The sequence below is a fragment of the Neophocaena asiaeorientalis genome, unplaced genomic scaffold, assembly GCF_003031525.2.
Source record: "Neophocaena asiaeorientalis asiaeorientalis breed wild unplaced genomic scaffold, Neophocaena_asiaeorientalis_V1.1 scaffold364, whole genome shotgun sequence".
In the NCBI taxonomy this organism is placed as follows: domain Eukaryota; kingdom Metazoa; phylum Chordata; class Mammalia; order Artiodactyla; family Phocoenidae; genus Neophocaena; species Neophocaena asiaeorientalis.
This window is the reverse complement of record NW_020172457.1, coordinates 1279344-1298234: the sequence shown is the minus strand read 5'-3', so window position 1 is coordinate 1298234 and position 18891 is coordinate 1279344. Positions and strand designations below refer to the sequence as shown.

The following is an 18891-nucleotide window of genomic DNA, read 5'->3' as shown; positions in this document are numbered from 1 at the left end:
GGTCTTATTTGGTGATACCAACCAAAACCTAATTCAGATTATTATCATTATGTTTCTTCCTGATATGTACCGTTGGTTAGATCAAAGATGAGAAGACTAAAAGGGACAAAGAAAGCAAAGAAGTTAAGAGCTTCTTGGATGGAAAGAAGGGATTTACAGAAATGAAGTCGCAGAATGGAGAATTCATGACCCACAAACTTAAACACACTGAGAATACTTTCAGGTAAGAAGTTGTGGCTAGTTAACAGTGACTGTGTTCACATGTGAAAAAATAATAGTAATAATCAGTCTCCCTACCCTGTGCTTCCAGACAGAAATGTGCTAACAGGCAACCTACTTTTGTTGTGAGGTCATTGGCCATTGTCTTACAGATACTCAGCAGGTCTGGCTATCAGTCACTGACGGGAGACCAGCAGGCATTGCTCAGACAAGGTTTGATCTGCTTTTCCCATTATTTGGCAAGGCAGATCATGCTTGGCAGCCATGTTTTTGTTCACTGATCTAATATGTTCATGTAAGATCAGTTTATTAGAAAACATTATGACTGGAGTTGTCATTGACTCATTCTCTGTATGGTCCACCCAACTTCATAAGAGAGCCTTCTCAGTACCATTTTAAAGAATGTATTTTCTAAAGGTTGTAAATAAATTGCTGCATAAAACTTAGATTTCCCTGTGGCCAAATACTTTGGAAACATTGGGTTAAACTAAATGAGTCAGATCTCTTTACCACTTTGAGAGCCCTTGATGTTAATTTGCCTTGGGAATCTCTAAGAGGGAGGAAGAGGGCATGCAACTAATGCTCCAGTTTTGGGAAACCCTCTTGCAGAGCTTCAGCTTCCCCTCCTTATCCCCTCCCCCATTACGGCGATTGATTTTAGGACAGATAGACAAGTATATGCAGGCAAATCCTCACTTCTAGGTACGTTGACTATGGAGAGCCCCCCATCAGCTTTGTAGAAGGACTCAAGTTGCAGAAGCCTGCCACGGACACCTGGCTACCTAACTCTCTGTGCCCCATTCCTACACACATACTCCCTCCAACCGCTAGTGCCAAATTCCAATCTCTGTTACGTCACTGGCTGCTGTACCAGATGTTCTGGAAAAGAGTCTTGGGTCCCCGTAACATGGATTCCCATGGGGCTGTTCTTTGGCAGCCGCCTTGCCTGTAGACCCTGTTTTCCGGAACACTTCAAAGAAGAAAGTTCCCAGTAGGTATTGTATGGAAGTCAGACTGTTCCTTACACCAAAGCCTGTGTAACATCCAGAAGCAAACGGAACTACTAAGGATGGACATTTCCAGCTGCTCTAAGATGTTACGTAAATATCGTTTTTCTACACAAAAATTTGAGCAGAAACCTAGTCACAATTATCCAAAAGAGAGCCGAAAGCACATGGAAGAAAAGGTGTGTATTCAAAGACTAAATAAAGTGTGAAGGAGTGAGAAGCGTAGAACCTATATATGTTACTTGGAATTGGCAAGAAAGTAGATGTAAAAATGAAGTTTATTAGCAACTCATAGAAAATCTAGAAATCAGGTTTGATTCAGGCTGATAAGCTGAGTGCAGAGCTTGCTGAAGTGCCAGTAGTTTAATGTGTTAAAGCCCTAGAACAGTGTCAGGTTCATAAAAAGTGTTCAAAGAATATTGCCTAATAATATTAGTGTTTAATTACTTGATAGTTTAAAACATGTGTTGTAGATAAGAGTACAATTTTGTTAAGAGAAATAACATTAAAAAAAAATCTCTCAGTAGAAAGAAGTTTGGTTAACAATCAATCGGCAAACTTGTCAACCAGCTTCAGTCAAAGCTCAAATTAATAATTAACATGCCCATCGTTTGAAAATCCAGATAACCGGGTAACTCAAAGAGAGAAGTCACAAGGGATGGCAACAGATTAAGCAGTGAGAACCCGTAAATGGGACTCTTGCTTTAATTTTTCTATGTCTGGGCAGAAAAAAAATGAACCAAGCTGCCACCATATTGTTAGTTTTTGTTTAGCTGCCAACATACCTTAGTTTTAGTTTCGGTTAGAAGTTGACGCCGATAGAAGCAGAGACGCCTCATTTTGCTCCATATAGTAATAAGGTGAGGAGCCAGGAAGGGGGTAAGAGCTTCTGTTTACCTTAGCTTAGTGCCTAATAGTCTAACTGAAAACAAGCTGTGTTCATGGTGAAAGGTCTGATGTTCATCTCAACTTTCACCTAGCGAAGCCAAGGATAGAGGAAAGAACCTTCTGGAAGAAATTTCCATATTGGTGCTACCCTAATGCTGAGGGCATGCCTGCATATCTGAGCAGAGGTGATGTGGACAGAACTCTTGTTCCTGTTTTGAGCGTAGCTCCTTTTGTTGGATTTAATTACTGTTCCCTTTGATAGACCTGTTTTCTTATAGCTAAATTGTTTTCTCTAAAACGTGACATGAAAATCTCAATTCAAGGAGCAAGTTAAGTACCCATCACCCAAGGAAACCACCAGTAACATTTTTTCCAGATTTTCTCTATGTATATACATTCAAAACACACACACACACATATACATATAGTATGTATGTGTGTATATAATTATAAATCTCTATTTTAAAGTGATTCTTGCTTTGTGCATAGCAATGTATCTTAGCTAGCCTTCTATACCAGTGAATATAAGCCTACAGTTAATGTTAGAGTGTCCCACTGGGTGGATGGGTCATGATTTATTTAACCAGTCCCTAATGATGGGCATTTGAATGCCCAATATAAAGACTGAGTGACACCTAGTGGAATCCAGAGAAGTTTCCCTAGGCATGTGTTTTTCAGTCCTACCAAACACTAACATGATGAACGCAGAGAGTAAACTCATCTCTGAAGATGGAGAGACTTTAACTGAAAGGGGAGAGTTCCTCTCTGGAGTCACAGGCCTATGGGCCTTTAAGACTGAAAAAGTAATACCAAGTTGTAAGGGACGCTCTAACCTTGAATGAGTTAAAAATAAAAGTTCATCTTTAACCATCAAGAACGTAGCACAATATTTTTTTAACTTTTTAACCTCAACTTCTAGTAAGAAATTTTACATCATAACCCATTACACATCTACATATATATTTATAACTGAAACAAGCACATCAAGAAATGGTCTTGGGCTTCCCTGGTGGTTGAGAGTCCGCCTACCGATGCAGGGGACACGGGTTCGTGCCCTGGTCCGGGAAGATCCCACATGCCGTGGAGCGGCTGGGCCCGTCAGCCGTGGCCGCTGAGCCTGTGCGTCCGGAGCCTGTGCTCCCGCAACAGTGAGAGGCCCGCGTACCGCAAAAAAAAAAGAAAAAAAAGAAATGGTCTCTGCCCTTGTTCCATGCAGTGCCCTCTGATGTTTTCTAGTTCATTTTTTAAAGGCTAATTACAGTCCACTAAATAGATTTTCCAAGCTGCAGCTTGAAAAGCATAGTCCTAAAGGACATAGTTTATTCAGAGCTACCTCATTATTTTAAAAGCATGAGACGTACCTCATTATTTTAAAAGCATGAGACGTACACATAAGATCAATATTGGTAACTGTGTAATCTTGAACTCATTTTCTGTTTTATTCTTCTTGCTTCATAGCTAGAAACACTGTGCCATTCTCTACATGGAATAAATGATACTAGACCGTAGTAATTCATCTGTTACAAAAGCATCAGAAATGGGCTACCTATGTTCAGATAAAGTTAAGAATGCCCTCACTACTTGTTAATGAGTATTTAAACAAGATTTCTTTATTTGTGGCTGAATGATATTCCATTGTATGTATTTTTACCACGTTTTCTTTATACATTCATCCATCAATGGACACTTGGGTTGTTTCCATACCTTGGCTACTGTAAATTATGCTGCACGACCATGGGGGTGCACGTATCTTTTTGAGTCACTGTTTTTATTTTCTTTGAATAAATACCCAGAAGTGGAATTGCTGGGTCATATGGCAGTTCTACTTTTAATTTTTTGAGGAGCCTCCACAGTGGCTGCATCAATTTACAATCCCACCAACAGTGCCTATTTGCCCCCATTGTACAGTCAAGGAAACCCAGGGTAAGTGGCAGAGCAGGGACTCAGATTCAGACCTGAAGATTCCAGGTGGACCCCAACTTACCCCTTGGACAGGTGTGAGGATCCACTGTCCAGTGAGGGCAGTGGAGATTTCGGTGTGGGATGCAAAGCCTGCAGACCGACATCCCCTCCCTAAGGCGGGAGGAGGGGAGCTGGAAGGCAGACGTGTGTCCAACTCCTTTGCAGCCGCCCTGGAGGGAGGGCCAGCGAGGCCAAGGAGGCTGAAGGTGCTTCCCAAGTGGAAGCCGGCAAGCGGCTGGAGGAGCTGCGCCGCCGCCGCGGGGAAACTGAAAGCGAGGAGTTTGAGAAGCTCAAGCAGAAGCAGCAGGAGGCGGCCTTGGAGCTGGAGGAGCTGAAGAAGAAGAGGGAGGAGCGAAGGAAGGTCCTGGAGGAGGAGGGGCAGAGGAGGAAGCAGGAGGAAGCCGAGCGGAGAGTCAGAGAGGAGGTAAGGCGGGTGCGGCGTGGCCCGTCAGGGGTCTTACGTTACCCGAGCCCCTGAGGATGCGTCTCTGGTGACCCTTCCAGCCCCGGAAATAGTTTCTTCCCAGGTGAACTGCTGCTGCTCTTTTGAACATGAATTCTTACAAATACATTTGAAGATTAATCAGCTTGCTGTGTGCTAGACATGGTTCTAAAACTTTTATCCACATCAGTTTATGCAATTCTAAGAACTCTCTGATATGGGTCGTCTTCTCATCCCCATTTTACAGATCAGGAAACTGAGGCACAGAGGTTTTTGTAATTTTCCCCAGGTCCCACTTGTCTTAATCCGTGACCCTGTAATGTCCCTCAATAAAGAAGAGTTAGCAGAGAAGGATGGAAAAGCCTGCAGGTTGGTTACAAGAGCCGAGTCGCATGGTCATGATAGTTGTTTTTTGATATTTGAAGAGGTTTTATAGAGAAGATTCTCAAAAATAGTTTTTGGGGTGTTTTAAGTGGAAGAGTCAGTAACTAGATTTTCACAGGCAGTGACAGGACTGTTCGTTACTGTATACCCAGGACCCAGCCCAGTGCCAGGCATGTAGCAGCAACCCCGTAATTATGAACAGATGAATTTGTTCCGTCTCTTTAAAGAGAACTGAAAACAGATAAAGTTACAAGAAGGCAAATTTTGAAAACTGAACAAGCGCTTAACCAACTACTGTAAGCATTGCTACAGTTTACGAGGTGCATTTTTTCCTTTCATCCTGAGGTACATTATTCTCATTTTACAGACAAAGAAGTGGGAATCAAATAGTTCGAGTAACCTGTGTGAAGTTACTTTACTAATAAGTGATAGAATTGGTACTGAGACCCAGCTTCTCCAACTCAGCCTAGAGCTTTTCCCACAAATCTTTGGAGATAGTGATCTCCCATCATTAAAAAAATATGTAAAAAGACTTTAGATGACTTTCCGACGTGGATCCTGTACAAACATTCCCTGAACTGTGGAAAGTTTGGATAAATTATTTCAAGGTCTCTTTCAACTCCAGCTCTAAGTGAGCCAATGATCTTTGGTTAGGAAGTAATTGGGATGATAGAGCTTTAGAATCAGGCACTCTGCCACTGGCAAGCTGGGACCTTGGGAGAGTCACTGGACTACTCTGAGACCTCTTTTCCTTAACTGTGAAATATCTACTTTCAGGATTGTGGCGATGATTAAATCATTGTATTCACGGTGCCTTGTACATAAGAGGCACTCAGGAAGTCATAGTTATCATTATTGTTATCTAGAGGAGCAGAATATCAATGAAAGCAGAAGAGAAACGTGAACTCTGAGAAGTGGATTGGACCTAGGAGATGATTTGGTCTAACCTCCCACCAAGCACAGTGTCTTAGTTCTGGCTGCTGTAACAAACTGCCGTAGACTGGGTGGCTGATAAGCAATAGAAATTTATTTCTCATGGTTGTGAGGCTAGGAAGTCCAAGATCAAAGTCCAGCACATTCTCTGTCTAGTGAGACCTCGCTTCCCAGTTCACAGACGGCAGTCTTCTCACTGTGTCCTCACAGAGCAGAAGGGGTAAGAGAGCTCCCTGGGGCCTCTTTCGCAAGGGCACTATCCATTCCTAAAGGTTCACTCTCATGATCTCATCACCTCCCCAAAGCCCCACCCCCTAATACCATCACTTTGGGGGGCTAGGATTTCAACATATGGATTTTGGGGGGACACAAATATTCAGTCCACAACACACAGGATCTTTCTGCAACATCCTCTGAGAGATGAACATCCGGTCCCTGCTTGAGAACATCCAGTTTGAAAACTACAAAGACTACATAAATCTCTCCAAAAAATGTTCATAGAGGTTATGCAGTTTGATGAGAAGACAGGGGAGAGTATTTTAGGCCAGGAGTGAAGGCACAGAGGGGTTAATGAGACGGATTGTAAACATCTGTGATTTCACCACTAGGGTGCAATATCAACACCATTTCAGGTTTGTCAAACCACCTAAACTAACCTGCTCAGCTGAGGTGTGGACAGCCATGAAATCGTCTCTTGTACAATTTAGTAAATACAGTAACATACATTTATCTAACTTTGCACATAAATCGTCTCATTTGTCTTCGCAACTCTCCTAGGAAGCAGGTGGAAGGGATACTTACTTTACGTGCACAAAGTGGAAGGTCGGTCCTAGATGACTTGACAGGATGGTGATGACAATGATGATGGTCATTCTGAGCACTAGTCTAAGCATTTTACATGGGCTTTCTCATTTCGTCCTTGTTAAAGCCCTGGTCAGTGGATATTATTATTATCCCCATTTTACAGATGAGGAAACCTAGGCACAGAGCAGGTAAGTAACATGGCCAAGGTCACACAGTTGAGAAGGGGCAGCCCAGAGTGCTTGTCGACAGTTAGACTCACAAGCTCAGGCTTAACCTCTGGTGCCACCCTTGAGGAAGGGATAGCATCCTTTCTAGAACCTGGGTCTTTTTCCTCTGGGGCTATGCTTTCCCGTACAGCACTCTTTCCTTTTGGCTTGAAGCTGATATTGACGTCCTTGTTATTTGTTCTTTCTCTCTTAGGAAGAGAAGAGGAGGCTAAAGGAAGAGATTGAAAGGCGAAGGGCAGAAGCTGCTGAGAAACGCCAGAAGATGCCAGAAGATGGCTTATCAGACGACAAGAAGCCCTTCAAGTGTTTCACTCCTAAAGGTTCCTCTCTCAAGGTACTTTTTCCCCAGAAAACCTTCTTATAATATGTCTATTAAAATATAATAGAAATGTGATTTTAGCCCCTGGTTTAGTTATTGATTATTCGAAGTTTTGCTTCATTTATCTTTTTGCCCCTTCTTTCAGCAATTTCACAGCTTCTTTTTGTTTTCAAGATATGGAGAGAAATAAAGTGGAGAAATTTTTGTCTGTTGTTTATTAGATCTTTGGTATACATTAAAAAGACCTTTGGTGATTATCTCTGGATCTCACTGACCCATGCCCTCCACATGCCTTATTACTTTGAGCAAATAAAAATGGAAACATTTAAACTTTATAAAGTGGGCAAATATATTTTAAAGGTTTAAGCTGCTTTTCATGCTAATGTTCATTTTTTTTCCCTTGTCATTATTAAGAGCAGCACAACTGGAAATGGTACATGTCAAATTTTAAAGCTGTTATCATGGGAGGAGATGAAATGTGACTCGGATAGGCTCCTTTGCCAGGATGAGTTTGGTCCGACTACTGCCTTCATAGAGCACAATTCCTAGTGACTTGGAAGTGCTGCTGAAAGAAAAGAGAATGAGCAGGAAGGAGCCGACTCAGGGAGATGATGGGATGGTTGCCATGGAGGAACAAGAACGCAGACTCAAATACACGTTTTTGCTTATACAGTTAGCGTGTTTTGAGTACCTGACACAGTGAAAATACTCAACAAGTATTTATTGAATGAATGCGTGAATGAATGAATCTTCAGGGATTGGAACTTTGAGCAGTTTTTATTTTATCCTCATTTTCCATCAACCTAGCTAGGTTACAAAGCACTGACAACAGGTAAAGCCAGTATAGAATCATAGCCAGGCTCCAGCTGGTTAATGTGTGCATGTGTGTATCTGTCATTGTGTGTGAGGTCTAATGTCCACACTAAAATGATCAAAAGCCAGTTACTGACGTTTTACAGTTATTACCTGTTTCACATGAAAAACAGTAAGTTTTATCCCTAGATAACTTCACTTAGTCTTTAGAATGGTCTGGGTCCCAGTCCACCATAGTTCTAACTCCTCCCAAATAAACTCCTTATACTTGAACCCTCGTCTTAAGAGCGGCTTCAGGGGGAATCCAAACTGAACCACAGGGGCATTTTCTTATTTAATGTTTGATATTTATAACAAATCTAATGTGCGCTATGTGCTATGAAGGCGAGAAGCACAAAGCGAGGTCACTGCTCCTAGGGCACTAATATAATTGACTGCCTCAGGAGAATTCAAGAATTACAAAGGTAATGAAGTGCAGACTACCAGCTCAGTGAGGTCTCTAAGTGGGGCACAAGGAGGAGAGAGAGGCTTTGTTGAGTAGGTGAGCCTCATGTATGGATCTGAAATTGGAATTTCGTAAAATCTTCCTATGTCACAAAATATTCTTTTGACTTTTTTCCAACCATTTAACAATGGAAAATGTTCTTAGCTTTTGGGTGGGTGGAGGACATGAGCAAGTGGACCACAGTTTGCATACGCCTACTGTAGGAGAAAGAGCTGAAAGGCAAACCCTGCTCAGTGCAGACCATCTCTGTGCAGGCACCAGGTCCCTCCTCAGTCTGGGTCCTTTTATTCCTGGCTCATCAATAATTAAAGCAAACCATGTTCTCTCTCTTTCAACCTTCCTTCAAATGCCACTCAAGCTAAGCTTTCCTTGAACTGTCTTGGGAACATGAGGAAAGTAGTAGTCAGTAGTAGGAGGATGGATGCAACCCATCCTCCTCCAAACATGTCTCTACCTAGTTTCCAACTTAACTTCTCTAGTGTTTCCATCAACCAGACTCCTGGGTTCCCAGAAAGCCTTTTGTCTACTCACTCTGGTAGAGAGGCACGTGTGAGCAATCGAAGTTGATATGTAAAAAAGAAAAAACACATTTTTAATTTCTGTGTAACAGAGACATGCTTTCAAGAACAGGCAGTCTAGTGCTTTTCTCCATAGTATGTGCCTTGAAGAACCTGCTGTGGTTCTTGTTTTAGAACTTCATTTCATGTCCTACAATTGAATTCCTGCAACTATTGATACTCTTGGCCCTGCAACTTTTATAAATGGTCACAAGCTAACAGTGTCAAGTGCCAGTGGGAGGAGAAACATTTGATATTTGACCTCAAGATATTATCAACTGGTGTATTTTGTTCATTTCTCACGACTTATATTCCTTGTCTGAGAACCTCAGAACCTGGTTTCTCATAGTTAAATTACGCTAGCAGTGAATGATTTTTCTTACATAAGACATGCAAAGAATAAGTTTTAAGTAAATTAAATTTCGAATTTTGTTTTTATTATTATTGTTTTCATATACTGATGGTGGAAGGAGTGTGGAGTAAGGAGAGCGCCAGTTTGCTGAAATGTGTGGGGTTTTCCCTTGAGTTTTACGGGGACAACACTGCCACCTCTTGGTCTTCAGAAGAACCAATTTCCCCCTTTAAACTCCTTACGCAGGAGATTTAATTTACAAATTCAGTACAAATTGTTACATTACCCAGAGTCACTAAGGGCAGGAATTTTCCAACAAGAGTGCATCAGCAATGGATGGTAAATCCTGATAAAATGTGATAATGAAGTCAAGCTATATTGAATATTGTAGATACAAAAGGAGAAGGTAGGGCCTGAGAGCCTCTGCAGTGTGAATAAATGTGATGGCCAAGGTTAAGACGATGATCCCCGAGTCAGAACGATGCTAGAGGTGCTGCAAAGAACAAGTCTCATCTCTGCCTCCCCTCTCCACCGGCCTTTCCCCACGCGGAATTGTTCTCCATTATTCAGTCCCACCACTCTACATGCCTCTTGGTTCCCCAAATCTTTGCATATGTGTTTGTTCTGCTAGAAATGTCCTCTCTCCTCTAACTCATGCACTCCCACCCTCACTTTCATGAACTCATTTATAAAGCTGTGTAAACTATACACTACAAATCTCAGCTCAAATACCAGAACATCTGAAAAGCCTTCTCGAACTCCCCCATTTTCTTATCTTTAATATGGTACCCACCACGGAATTTAAAATTTTTCATTTATGTGTTCTACTAGTCTCCCCTACTGACTCCTTAAATAACTGGAACCCTGTCTTATACATCATTGGGTGTTCAACTTTATATAATAGTAGTCACATATAATTTATTGGTTGGTTGGTTGTTTGACTGACAGGTTGGCAGGGTTAAATCAGGATGGATAGATGGGTGAATAATATTAAAGATGCCAGTGCATTGCGTGGTTCTAATGTGTTTTACCTCACTCAACTGGGAACTTTTTCTCCAGAAATGCACTTCTAAGTTTATGTTAAAATCAGAAAAATAAGATTTAAGACCCTTTACGTCTCATAAACTCAGGGATACCTATAGCATTCTTTTGCATAAAGTTTTATGTTTAATGAGTTTGATTTTATCTTTGTAAGAAATCATTGGAAAGGATGAAGTGCTTAACTAACATCTTTAATAGTATTATTCGACTGATATGAGGAGTGAAACACGTTTTCCAAAAAGCTTAAGGGTATTTATTAATAATCCATGAGCCCTAGGCCAACAGTCCAGAAAAAGCCATGACATCTTAAAGATTGTAGGGGACGGTCAACCACACCAGCCTAGGGTAACTGTAGCCTAGTAGATTCCTTGGCTGCCCTGAACAGGGCAGAAAATGGACCTGTGTGCTTTGCGCATGCAGTCATATGCGAAGAAGCTGTTACTATTTGCTGATGATGGGTGATGCGTGTGGCAGAGGCTGTTTCTAGCCTGGAGTTGGGTATCATGGAGTCAACAGATGTTTGCTGACTTATAAAGAACATCTGGATTTGAGTGATGCAGTTTCAGTAAAATATAATGTTTGATTTAGCAGCTTTAGTTGTAGCAAAATTTCTGGCTTTTAAAAAAAGAATTTATTAAAAATGACTAAACTGCCCATCAGTGTATATCCATAGCGGTTTCTCTGGGCTTATTTCCTTATTTCCCACTTGGACTAATAGGGCCTTCATGAGAGGCCTCAGCATTCCTGATGAGCTGTGCCCCAGTTTCACTCATCCCCACCCCCATCTCCTATATTCAGGGCAAATTAAGTTCAGCAGTCGGTTCGACAGCTATCAAATTAGAAAATCAGGCTAAGCGGTAAGTGAATAGTTCACAGTTCCTGGTTATCTTTCTTATATATATAAATATCAAATCGTTATGTTGTATACCTAAAACTAGTGTAATGTAATATGTCATTTATACCTCAATAAAAAATAATGGAAAAAAATTTAAAGTCCATCAGAAAGCAAAAAAAAATTGTTTTAGTCTTGAAATGTAATTATTTTGCCCTTGATTTATATTATTTCAGAGGCATTTTAATTCCACTTTGTCTCCAGAACTTCATATTTCTCTATTTTCTTCCAGTCCTACCTTCGTCTCCCAAACCTCATTATCAAATACCTTGTACGTAGTTTTCCTCTCTAGCAGAGGTGCTGTGCACGGCACCCTCATACTCTTTGACACTCTTTGGTACTTTTATTCCCCACGTTCAGGGAAGATAGTAGTATGGGCTGAGAAACACTGTTTATAAACTGAAAATATTAACTGGTTTTATTTTTTTCCAATTCCTAGATAGAAGAGCGAGCAGAATTTTTGAATAAATCTGTGCAGAAAAGGTAATATGGTTGATTGTTGAATTGAGAATCATCAGCCATGATATGTATGGGAAAATTCTCTCGTTTTTATGTATGTATGTGTGTGTTTATTTACTTAGCAGTGGTGTTAAATCAACTCATCAAGCAGCAGTAGTCGCCAAGATTGACAGCAGACTGGAGCAATACACCAGTGCAATTGAGGTGAGAGATGTCCTCAGAGTTATGGTCAAACAAATCAACTCTGATTATATAAATAATCATAGAAACACTTAGGACAATAATCAAGTCCGGTGGTGTTAGAATGTTAATGATGTTTTATAACTAGTTAGAGAGAAAACAATAATAAAGACACATTATAGAAGAGTTTTAAATAAATTATTGTTTACTACTTTCCACCTGTATTCTTTAGGGAAGGTGTTACTTTTTTTAATGAATGAGTTTATTGTTATTTAAATATATTATTTATGTGTTCACAAGTATATCTTCAATATTCTTAATTCCTTATAAAAGGTGTTCCCATATATAGTTTTAAACAGGCCCCTTACAACCATGATTAGTCCTCTTTTACCTATAAGAACTTTTATTATCAAATAAATTGGTAGTATAAATTAATATAAAGATGATAGCCAGCTGGAATTTAATGAATTTCAAATTGATTGTTTTATATATGAAGGATCATAGTTTTATGCTTCTGTCTAATCCAACATTTTTTCCGCCCAGTTGACCTAGGGGTGTTACTCTATTCAGAAATAATGTACTATATTTCCAAGTACCAAAACACTAAGAGGGTAGGGTGCCATTGATCAAGATGTGATCCTGGTTTTTTTCTCCTTTGTGTAGACTTTAGTCAGTGGTTTTAGTTGCCTGCTCTGAAGTAATTGGATCAGTTTGATTTGATTTCTCCTCTCCTTTGTACTGCAGAGTGGAGATACCTATAAAATAGTTCATAACAAATGATAAGAGGGAATAAGAAAGAGAGAGGTCTGGATGATTTATGAAGTGAATAATCAAGTCTTAACATTCAAGAGGAGATTTTCAGAAGATTAAATGGCCGCTAAATTATAAGGCAAATTGCAGATAGTTATTTTCTGTGGTTGAACTGATCACAGCTCTAACAGGGTTAATGAAGCCAAAACTGTGGCTTCAGGCTTCACATAGTCCAGCAATGGTGCCACTCACCCTGGCTGCCCACCTTGATGACACATGCCACAGGCCCCAAAGCAGGGCCAAGAGAGAAACTGCATGATTTGGGGTACGCCCATCACTACTGCTGGAAAAGTATCTTGAATGCACACCTTTCTTTTTACACCCGTTCATTCCTCCTTCCAGTCTCCATGCAGTGGTCTCTCTGTCTTTCAGTCTTTTAGCACACCCCCGTCTCTGGTCCCTGGCATGTACTGTTAGCTCTGTGTGGAGCAGTGTTTTCTCCTTCATTCACCAGCCTCTTTCAAGTCTTCCATCAGATCTGGGTCTGAATGTCACATCCTCAGGGTAGCCTTCTTTGCCCCCCTAAACTAAGTACCATTGTCCTATTGTGTGCTCTCTTGGCGTGCTTACGGCACCGCACTCATCTTTCTGCACTTACTGCAGTGTGAAATAATAGTGTATAACTAATTACTGTCTCTCCTACTAATGTCAGTCCACTGCAGCCTACAGAGTGGACTGTCTTGCGTCCCACCACGCCCCCAGAGCCTAGCACAGTGCCCTGCGCACAGCAGGCACTCAAGAAGTGTCTGTTGTAGCAATGAAGTAGCATACCACCTTAACAAGAAATGGAGTCCCAATGAAAAGCATATGTCACTTTCGAAAGATCCTCTGAAGTAGATATAATGGTTTATTTGGAGGTAGAGATGTCATCAGAATGTACTTTCACAACAGAAATTATGACTCTCATTTTTGGTGAAGGCATTTACACAGTGAATTTGTTAAGTGATAGTGTTGAAGAAGACGAGCTTACTATAGTTTTACGAGCGCAAACTTACCAGCACCAATCCTAAAAATAATTCACATACTTCAGGGAACAAAAACTGCAAAACCTACGAAGCCAGCAGCCTCGGACCTTCCTGTTCCTGCCGAAGGTGTCCGCAACATCAAGAGCATGTGGGAGAAAGGCAATGTGTTCTCATCACCCACTGCATCAGGCACGCCAAATAAGGTGAGCAGAGGATTGCCGTCTTTTAATTTTGGAGGTTGGGTTTTTCTTTTTTCTTTTTTTTTTTAGGAATCACATAGTTAATTACAAAAGCAGTGAAAAAGGTATAATTCTTACTTACTTTTGCAATGACCAAAAAGCAAGCTCAGGAAGAATGTGTTCCTGAGGCTAATAGACTATGCACTGTGTTCTGGCCACAGGCCTCTAAATACAGTACCCAGAGTTAATCACTGACCTTGGGGCTGGGGGTAGGAGAAGTGCAGGGGGAAGAACACCAGATAGCATACTCTTTAAATATCAGGTTTAAGGTTTATTTTTGTCAAAATATTCAATATAATGATCAATAATTGATCAGTGTTATGTGAAATAATACTGGATAATATTTTGAAGTTGTTTTGAAATTTTCTTTCCAGGTAGGTTTTTTTTTTTCTTTAATATTAGATGCTTGGCCTTTTGTAGGAAACAGCTGGCTTAAAGGTGGGGGTCTCCAGCCGCATCAATGAATGGCTAACCAAAACCCCAGATGGAAACAAGTCACCTGCTCCCAAACCTTCTGTAAGTAGCTCCAGGTTCTTCTGAATTTGTCTCATAGCTCAGCTTCCAGCAACAGAAGAAAACAGGCTGTTGGTCTATTTGTCTGGGAAAAACAAGGCCATGACTGCTGAATAACAAACAAGGAGGGCTTCAGATTGAGGGAGAACAGTCCCGAGCACTATAATTACCCAGAAGGTAAAATGGGACCATCACCTCTCCACCCAGAGCGTTGAGGCAGTTCAAATTTACACTCTTAACTGGTCTGCATGTTTAGCTTCTACTCTATAAATTACAGATAGGAATTTGAAAATGAAAACGTCAACTTATCTTGGCCATTTCTCTGTCAAGAGCACCCCTAGACTTATTCCCAAAAGAATGTGTATGTTGGCTATTTGAACCCATGTTTTCTAATTTGCCTAATTTCTGTAACTTAACACAAAAATACAGTTACTGGGTAGTTGTTGAAATAATTGCTGTAATTTTCTTGTCAACACCTCCAAAGGAAAGCCGTTAAAAAAAAAAAACAACCGTAAAAGTAGAAACTATAAAAACTGGTTATGAATGTTATTTTTGGAAATTTAAAATTTTCTTATTAAGTGTGGCTATCTTACTATAAAAATATTCTTTTAACCTTTTCATTGAATGTATTTGGTCATTGCCTTGCATTTATCGTTATAATCAAAAACCTTATTAAGCTCCCTACTGTATACTGGTGAACCTTCTCTGTTAAGTTGGCTTTTATACCTTTGTTGGTGCCCAAGGCAGCAAAGGCTCAACTGTCACAACCGCCCCATTCCAGAGGTAGAAGAAAAGCTTTCCAAATCCTAGGCCTCTGCACTGTTGAGCATTTAGTTGCATCCCTTTGCTCTATATTTAATCTCCAAATTCACTAAAGTTTTATCACTTTTCCAATTTAAAAAGAAAAGAATGGAAATATTTCCATGCTTTTCTTGGGTACAATTCCTTGTAGTCAATTAATATTCAGCTTGAGCTTCTCTGCATATGGGTCTTACAAGAGGTATAAAACTAATGTAAACCCAATTTACAATTGGACAGTCTTAATATATTGAAAAGAAAATCTTTTTCCTCTCCCAGTAGATATAGGAAAGGGGCCCCATAAAAGGAGACAGTCGAGGTGAGGGGTCATACCCAAAAGGTATGTGATCTTTAGTGCCTCAAGTTTCCCCAACACCCCAGGTGACATAAACAGTGGAAATTATCTTTTAAATGGCAGTTTATATAAAGTTTTGTGGTTCCAGATCAGTGATTATTAACCTTTTTGAATTATGGACGCCTTTGAAAACCTAATGAAATGTAAAGACCCTCTCCCCCAAAACACTGCATATAATACAAGTTCAGCAAGTTTGTGGACGCACTGAAGGTTTCTCATGACAGCAAAGATAAAGAGAAAAGGGTATATGTTCTTCTTCTTTGATGAGTATGGTACATTGCTAAAGGAGATGGTCACTTTTACACATGTATTTGCAGCCTGTTTCATTTCTATCCCAGATTATACTCGTGTATTTGGTTCAGGACTTGACCCATACTCTTCTATCAACACTTTAACCGATAAGCCTATCATCTATGTCACCCTAATGGGAAGGTTAAAAAGATTCAATACAGTTATTATTACAATAGGTATAAATGAGTCAAGGTTTCCACAGAAAGCCCCATTTTCTGGAGTTATTGACGGCCTCCTAAAAATGGCAGGACAAAAAGGCATTACAGGGAAATTACAAAATCATTGCCTGCTTTATCTAGTATTTAGTAAGTAACTTGCTAGACTGTCTACTAGAGGACAGAGGAGAAAAGGCAGGAAGAATGTGGCAAGTAGTATACATCATAATGATCTCTTCCCCAGGTCCCGTTGGATTTGGTACATTAGTGTGGCTTCCTGAATAAAGGCCAGGTGGAAACAAAGCTAGGTGTAATTGATGTTGTAAATAAAAGGGCAGTTTGAGTAGATCGTACTTAATATATAACTTTGAGCTTTGTGCACATCCCAAGAGTAGTAGGCCCAGCAATGTGCCACGTCATGAATAGCAGCATGGCGGTCTCTTTGGGGAAATATATAACTTGGAATTTAGTAAGGCAGGAGGGTAACTCACAGACACTACGGATCCAGCAGAAAAGAAATGAAAATGTCCAAACTGCTGGAAAGGGCTGGACGGATCCTGCAGATACATAAAACTTGTCAGGCAAAAGGTTAAGTCCCGGAAGGCAGCTTAGAAAGACAGGTCAAGCAAAGAATTTTGTCTAGGTCTTGTCCGGCGGGGGTGTGACACTGGTGGCTTGCAGCTAAGATCTGTGTAGTCAGGGCCATTGTGCTTTATATTCCTTCTTTTTTTTTTTTTGTTTGCGGTACACGGACCCCTCACCGCCGCGGCCCCTCCCGCCACGGAGCACAGGCTCCAGACGCGCAGGCCCAGCGGCCATGGCCCACGGGCCCAGCCGTTCCGCGGCATGTGGGATCCTCCGGGACCGGGGCACGAACCCGCGTCCCCTGCATCGGGAGGCGGACTCCCAACCACTGCGCCACCAGGGAAGCCCTATATTCCTTCTTTTAAATTATAATTTGAACATGTTTTTAAGGTGTGGAGGCATGCATTCTTTAACTTGTTGATTCCTTCTTTTTTTAAATTTTCTTACACCAGCCTCTTCAGGCATGTGTTTCCAGCCTGGCCCTTCATGGCAGGCCTGTGAGTTTGACACCCTTGGGATTCTGGTCAGACTGACCCTGAACCCAGGATGTCAGAGGATTACCTAAAGACAGCAGCAAATAGGAGGCTCCCAAAGGCTCCCTTCTAATTTGGGACCAGAGGTGATTTATTCTCAACCCCTTGTTTATATTCCTTGGCATGTATGGGTGAAAGGGAAAGCCTGGGTTTGCGTTTGCAGATGTATGGCATGTGGCCATTAAGGAAAAATCAGAGAGAAATTCTTTTACCAAAATAGTGCTCACCCAGTGAAACCTCAAGAACCAGGGAAAGAGTAATCCATGGGATTAGTATCCGGTTCTAAATAAAATTCACTGAAGAGAAAAAGCATCCTCTGCTACTAGTTATGCATTAATTTTCATATAATTAAAAGTGCTCAGAAGCTTGTCAAATCAATATTATTGGGTCTCTGAAAACTAGTAACTTATTTAAACATTGATCTGCACCTGAGTCTTTACTGGGACGTCTATTGCTATTTGTGGGTAGAATTTATAGGACTTCAGTGTAACTTTGTAACTGGAATTCAGTTCTAAGTATGTCTGTTGTATCTGGTTAGTCTGTTCTTTGTGTCTAAACTACATGTTATATACAGCAATTAAAATGCTAATTTGTCTTTCTTTTTGTTTAAAAACAACCCCAACATTGTCTTTCTCAGCTGAATTTTCTTCTTCATTCTTTGATCTCTGGTTGACTGGAAACCTGCTTCCCTGCCTTCATTTCTCCCTCTTCTTCTGGAGTGGGTCTTTCTCTAAAATGTAGGCTGGTCAGGTAATTTCATTTATATTTCCCATTTGAGTTAAAATGCCAGTTTACTGCTCAGATGTTCATATTTTCTTAAAATGGACTCTTTAACTCTTTAAGTGATCTCAAATGATTCATAGGTAGGATTCAAGGAAAATACAATTCATTTTCTTTAGTAGAAGGGTATTCATGTGAAAGAAAAATATTTTTCTTATAGGAATCAAATAAATAAAGCAGTAATAGCCACTTTCCAGAGCTTCCATTAGCATGTTCCTAATTATAGTTTCCAAATTTTTAAAACAGTCTTCCAGACAATTTGGCAGCTTCTACTTACATTGGCGTATGTAGTGGAATTCTTCAAAAACAACCTGATTTGTTGCTTACTGGTTCCAAGTTAAATAGGTGTAACTCTCTAATAGAATATCAGGAATCCATGTCACAGTGAAAATCCAGAAATTCAGTAAGATTAAGGCAAATCTGAACTGCTTCACATGGTAATGTTTTTAACCAGTGCATTTCTGGTGTTGCAATCTCAATAGTATCTACTAAGAAAACTACATGTCCATTTAGACTGGTGTCCATGGATAAACGTAGTTGCTATTAGCTTTGCCTTCCTAATGAGAAAAGGGTTTGCCAAAATCAACATGACTATTTCAGTAAAACACATTTATTTTCTACAGACTACCTTTGCCAAGTATTCATATAAGCAAACGCTGGAAGAAGAGTAAATGGAAACAGAAATTTGGATCCTTATCCAAACCAAATTAATTATGAGGTAGTAAATAAAGATTCAAAGATATATAGCTGTCATCGACCATATTTTAGTGTTTTCTTCCCAAGATCTTTACATGTTCTCATATATGTCATCAACTGTCACTTTCTCTTATGGGTACACTTTGTAGTAAATGTTTAATTTCACGGGGCTAGGTGCTCCTGATAC

At 40.4% G+C, this 18891-nt stretch overlaps 1 protein-coding gene across 10 annotated transcripts in view; it reads left to right on the top strand.

Moving 5' to 3' along the window:
* Positions 1-18891, top strand: part of CALD1 (caldesmon 1) — a 180721-nt gene that overhangs the window by 155887 nt on the left and 5943 nt on the right. For 8 of the 10 annotated variants that reach the window (XM_024737948.1, XM_024737938.1, XM_024737939.1 and 5 more), the window contains 7 exons: positions 81-223; positions 4242-4500; positions 7060-7200; positions 11785-11828; positions 11927-12008; positions 13825-13962; positions 14419-14514. In XM_024737948.1, coding sequence (XP_024593716.1) covers positions 81-223; positions 4242-4500; positions 7060-7200; positions 11785-11828; positions 11927-12008; positions 13825-13962; positions 14419-14514 — 903 coding nt within the window. The remainder of the gene's footprint in view (positions 1-80; positions 224-4241; positions 4501-7059; positions 7201-11784; positions 11829-11926; positions 12009-13824; positions 13963-14418; positions 14515-18891) is intronic. The other 2 variants (XM_024737946.1, XM_024737947.1) reach the window with 1 other exon arrangement.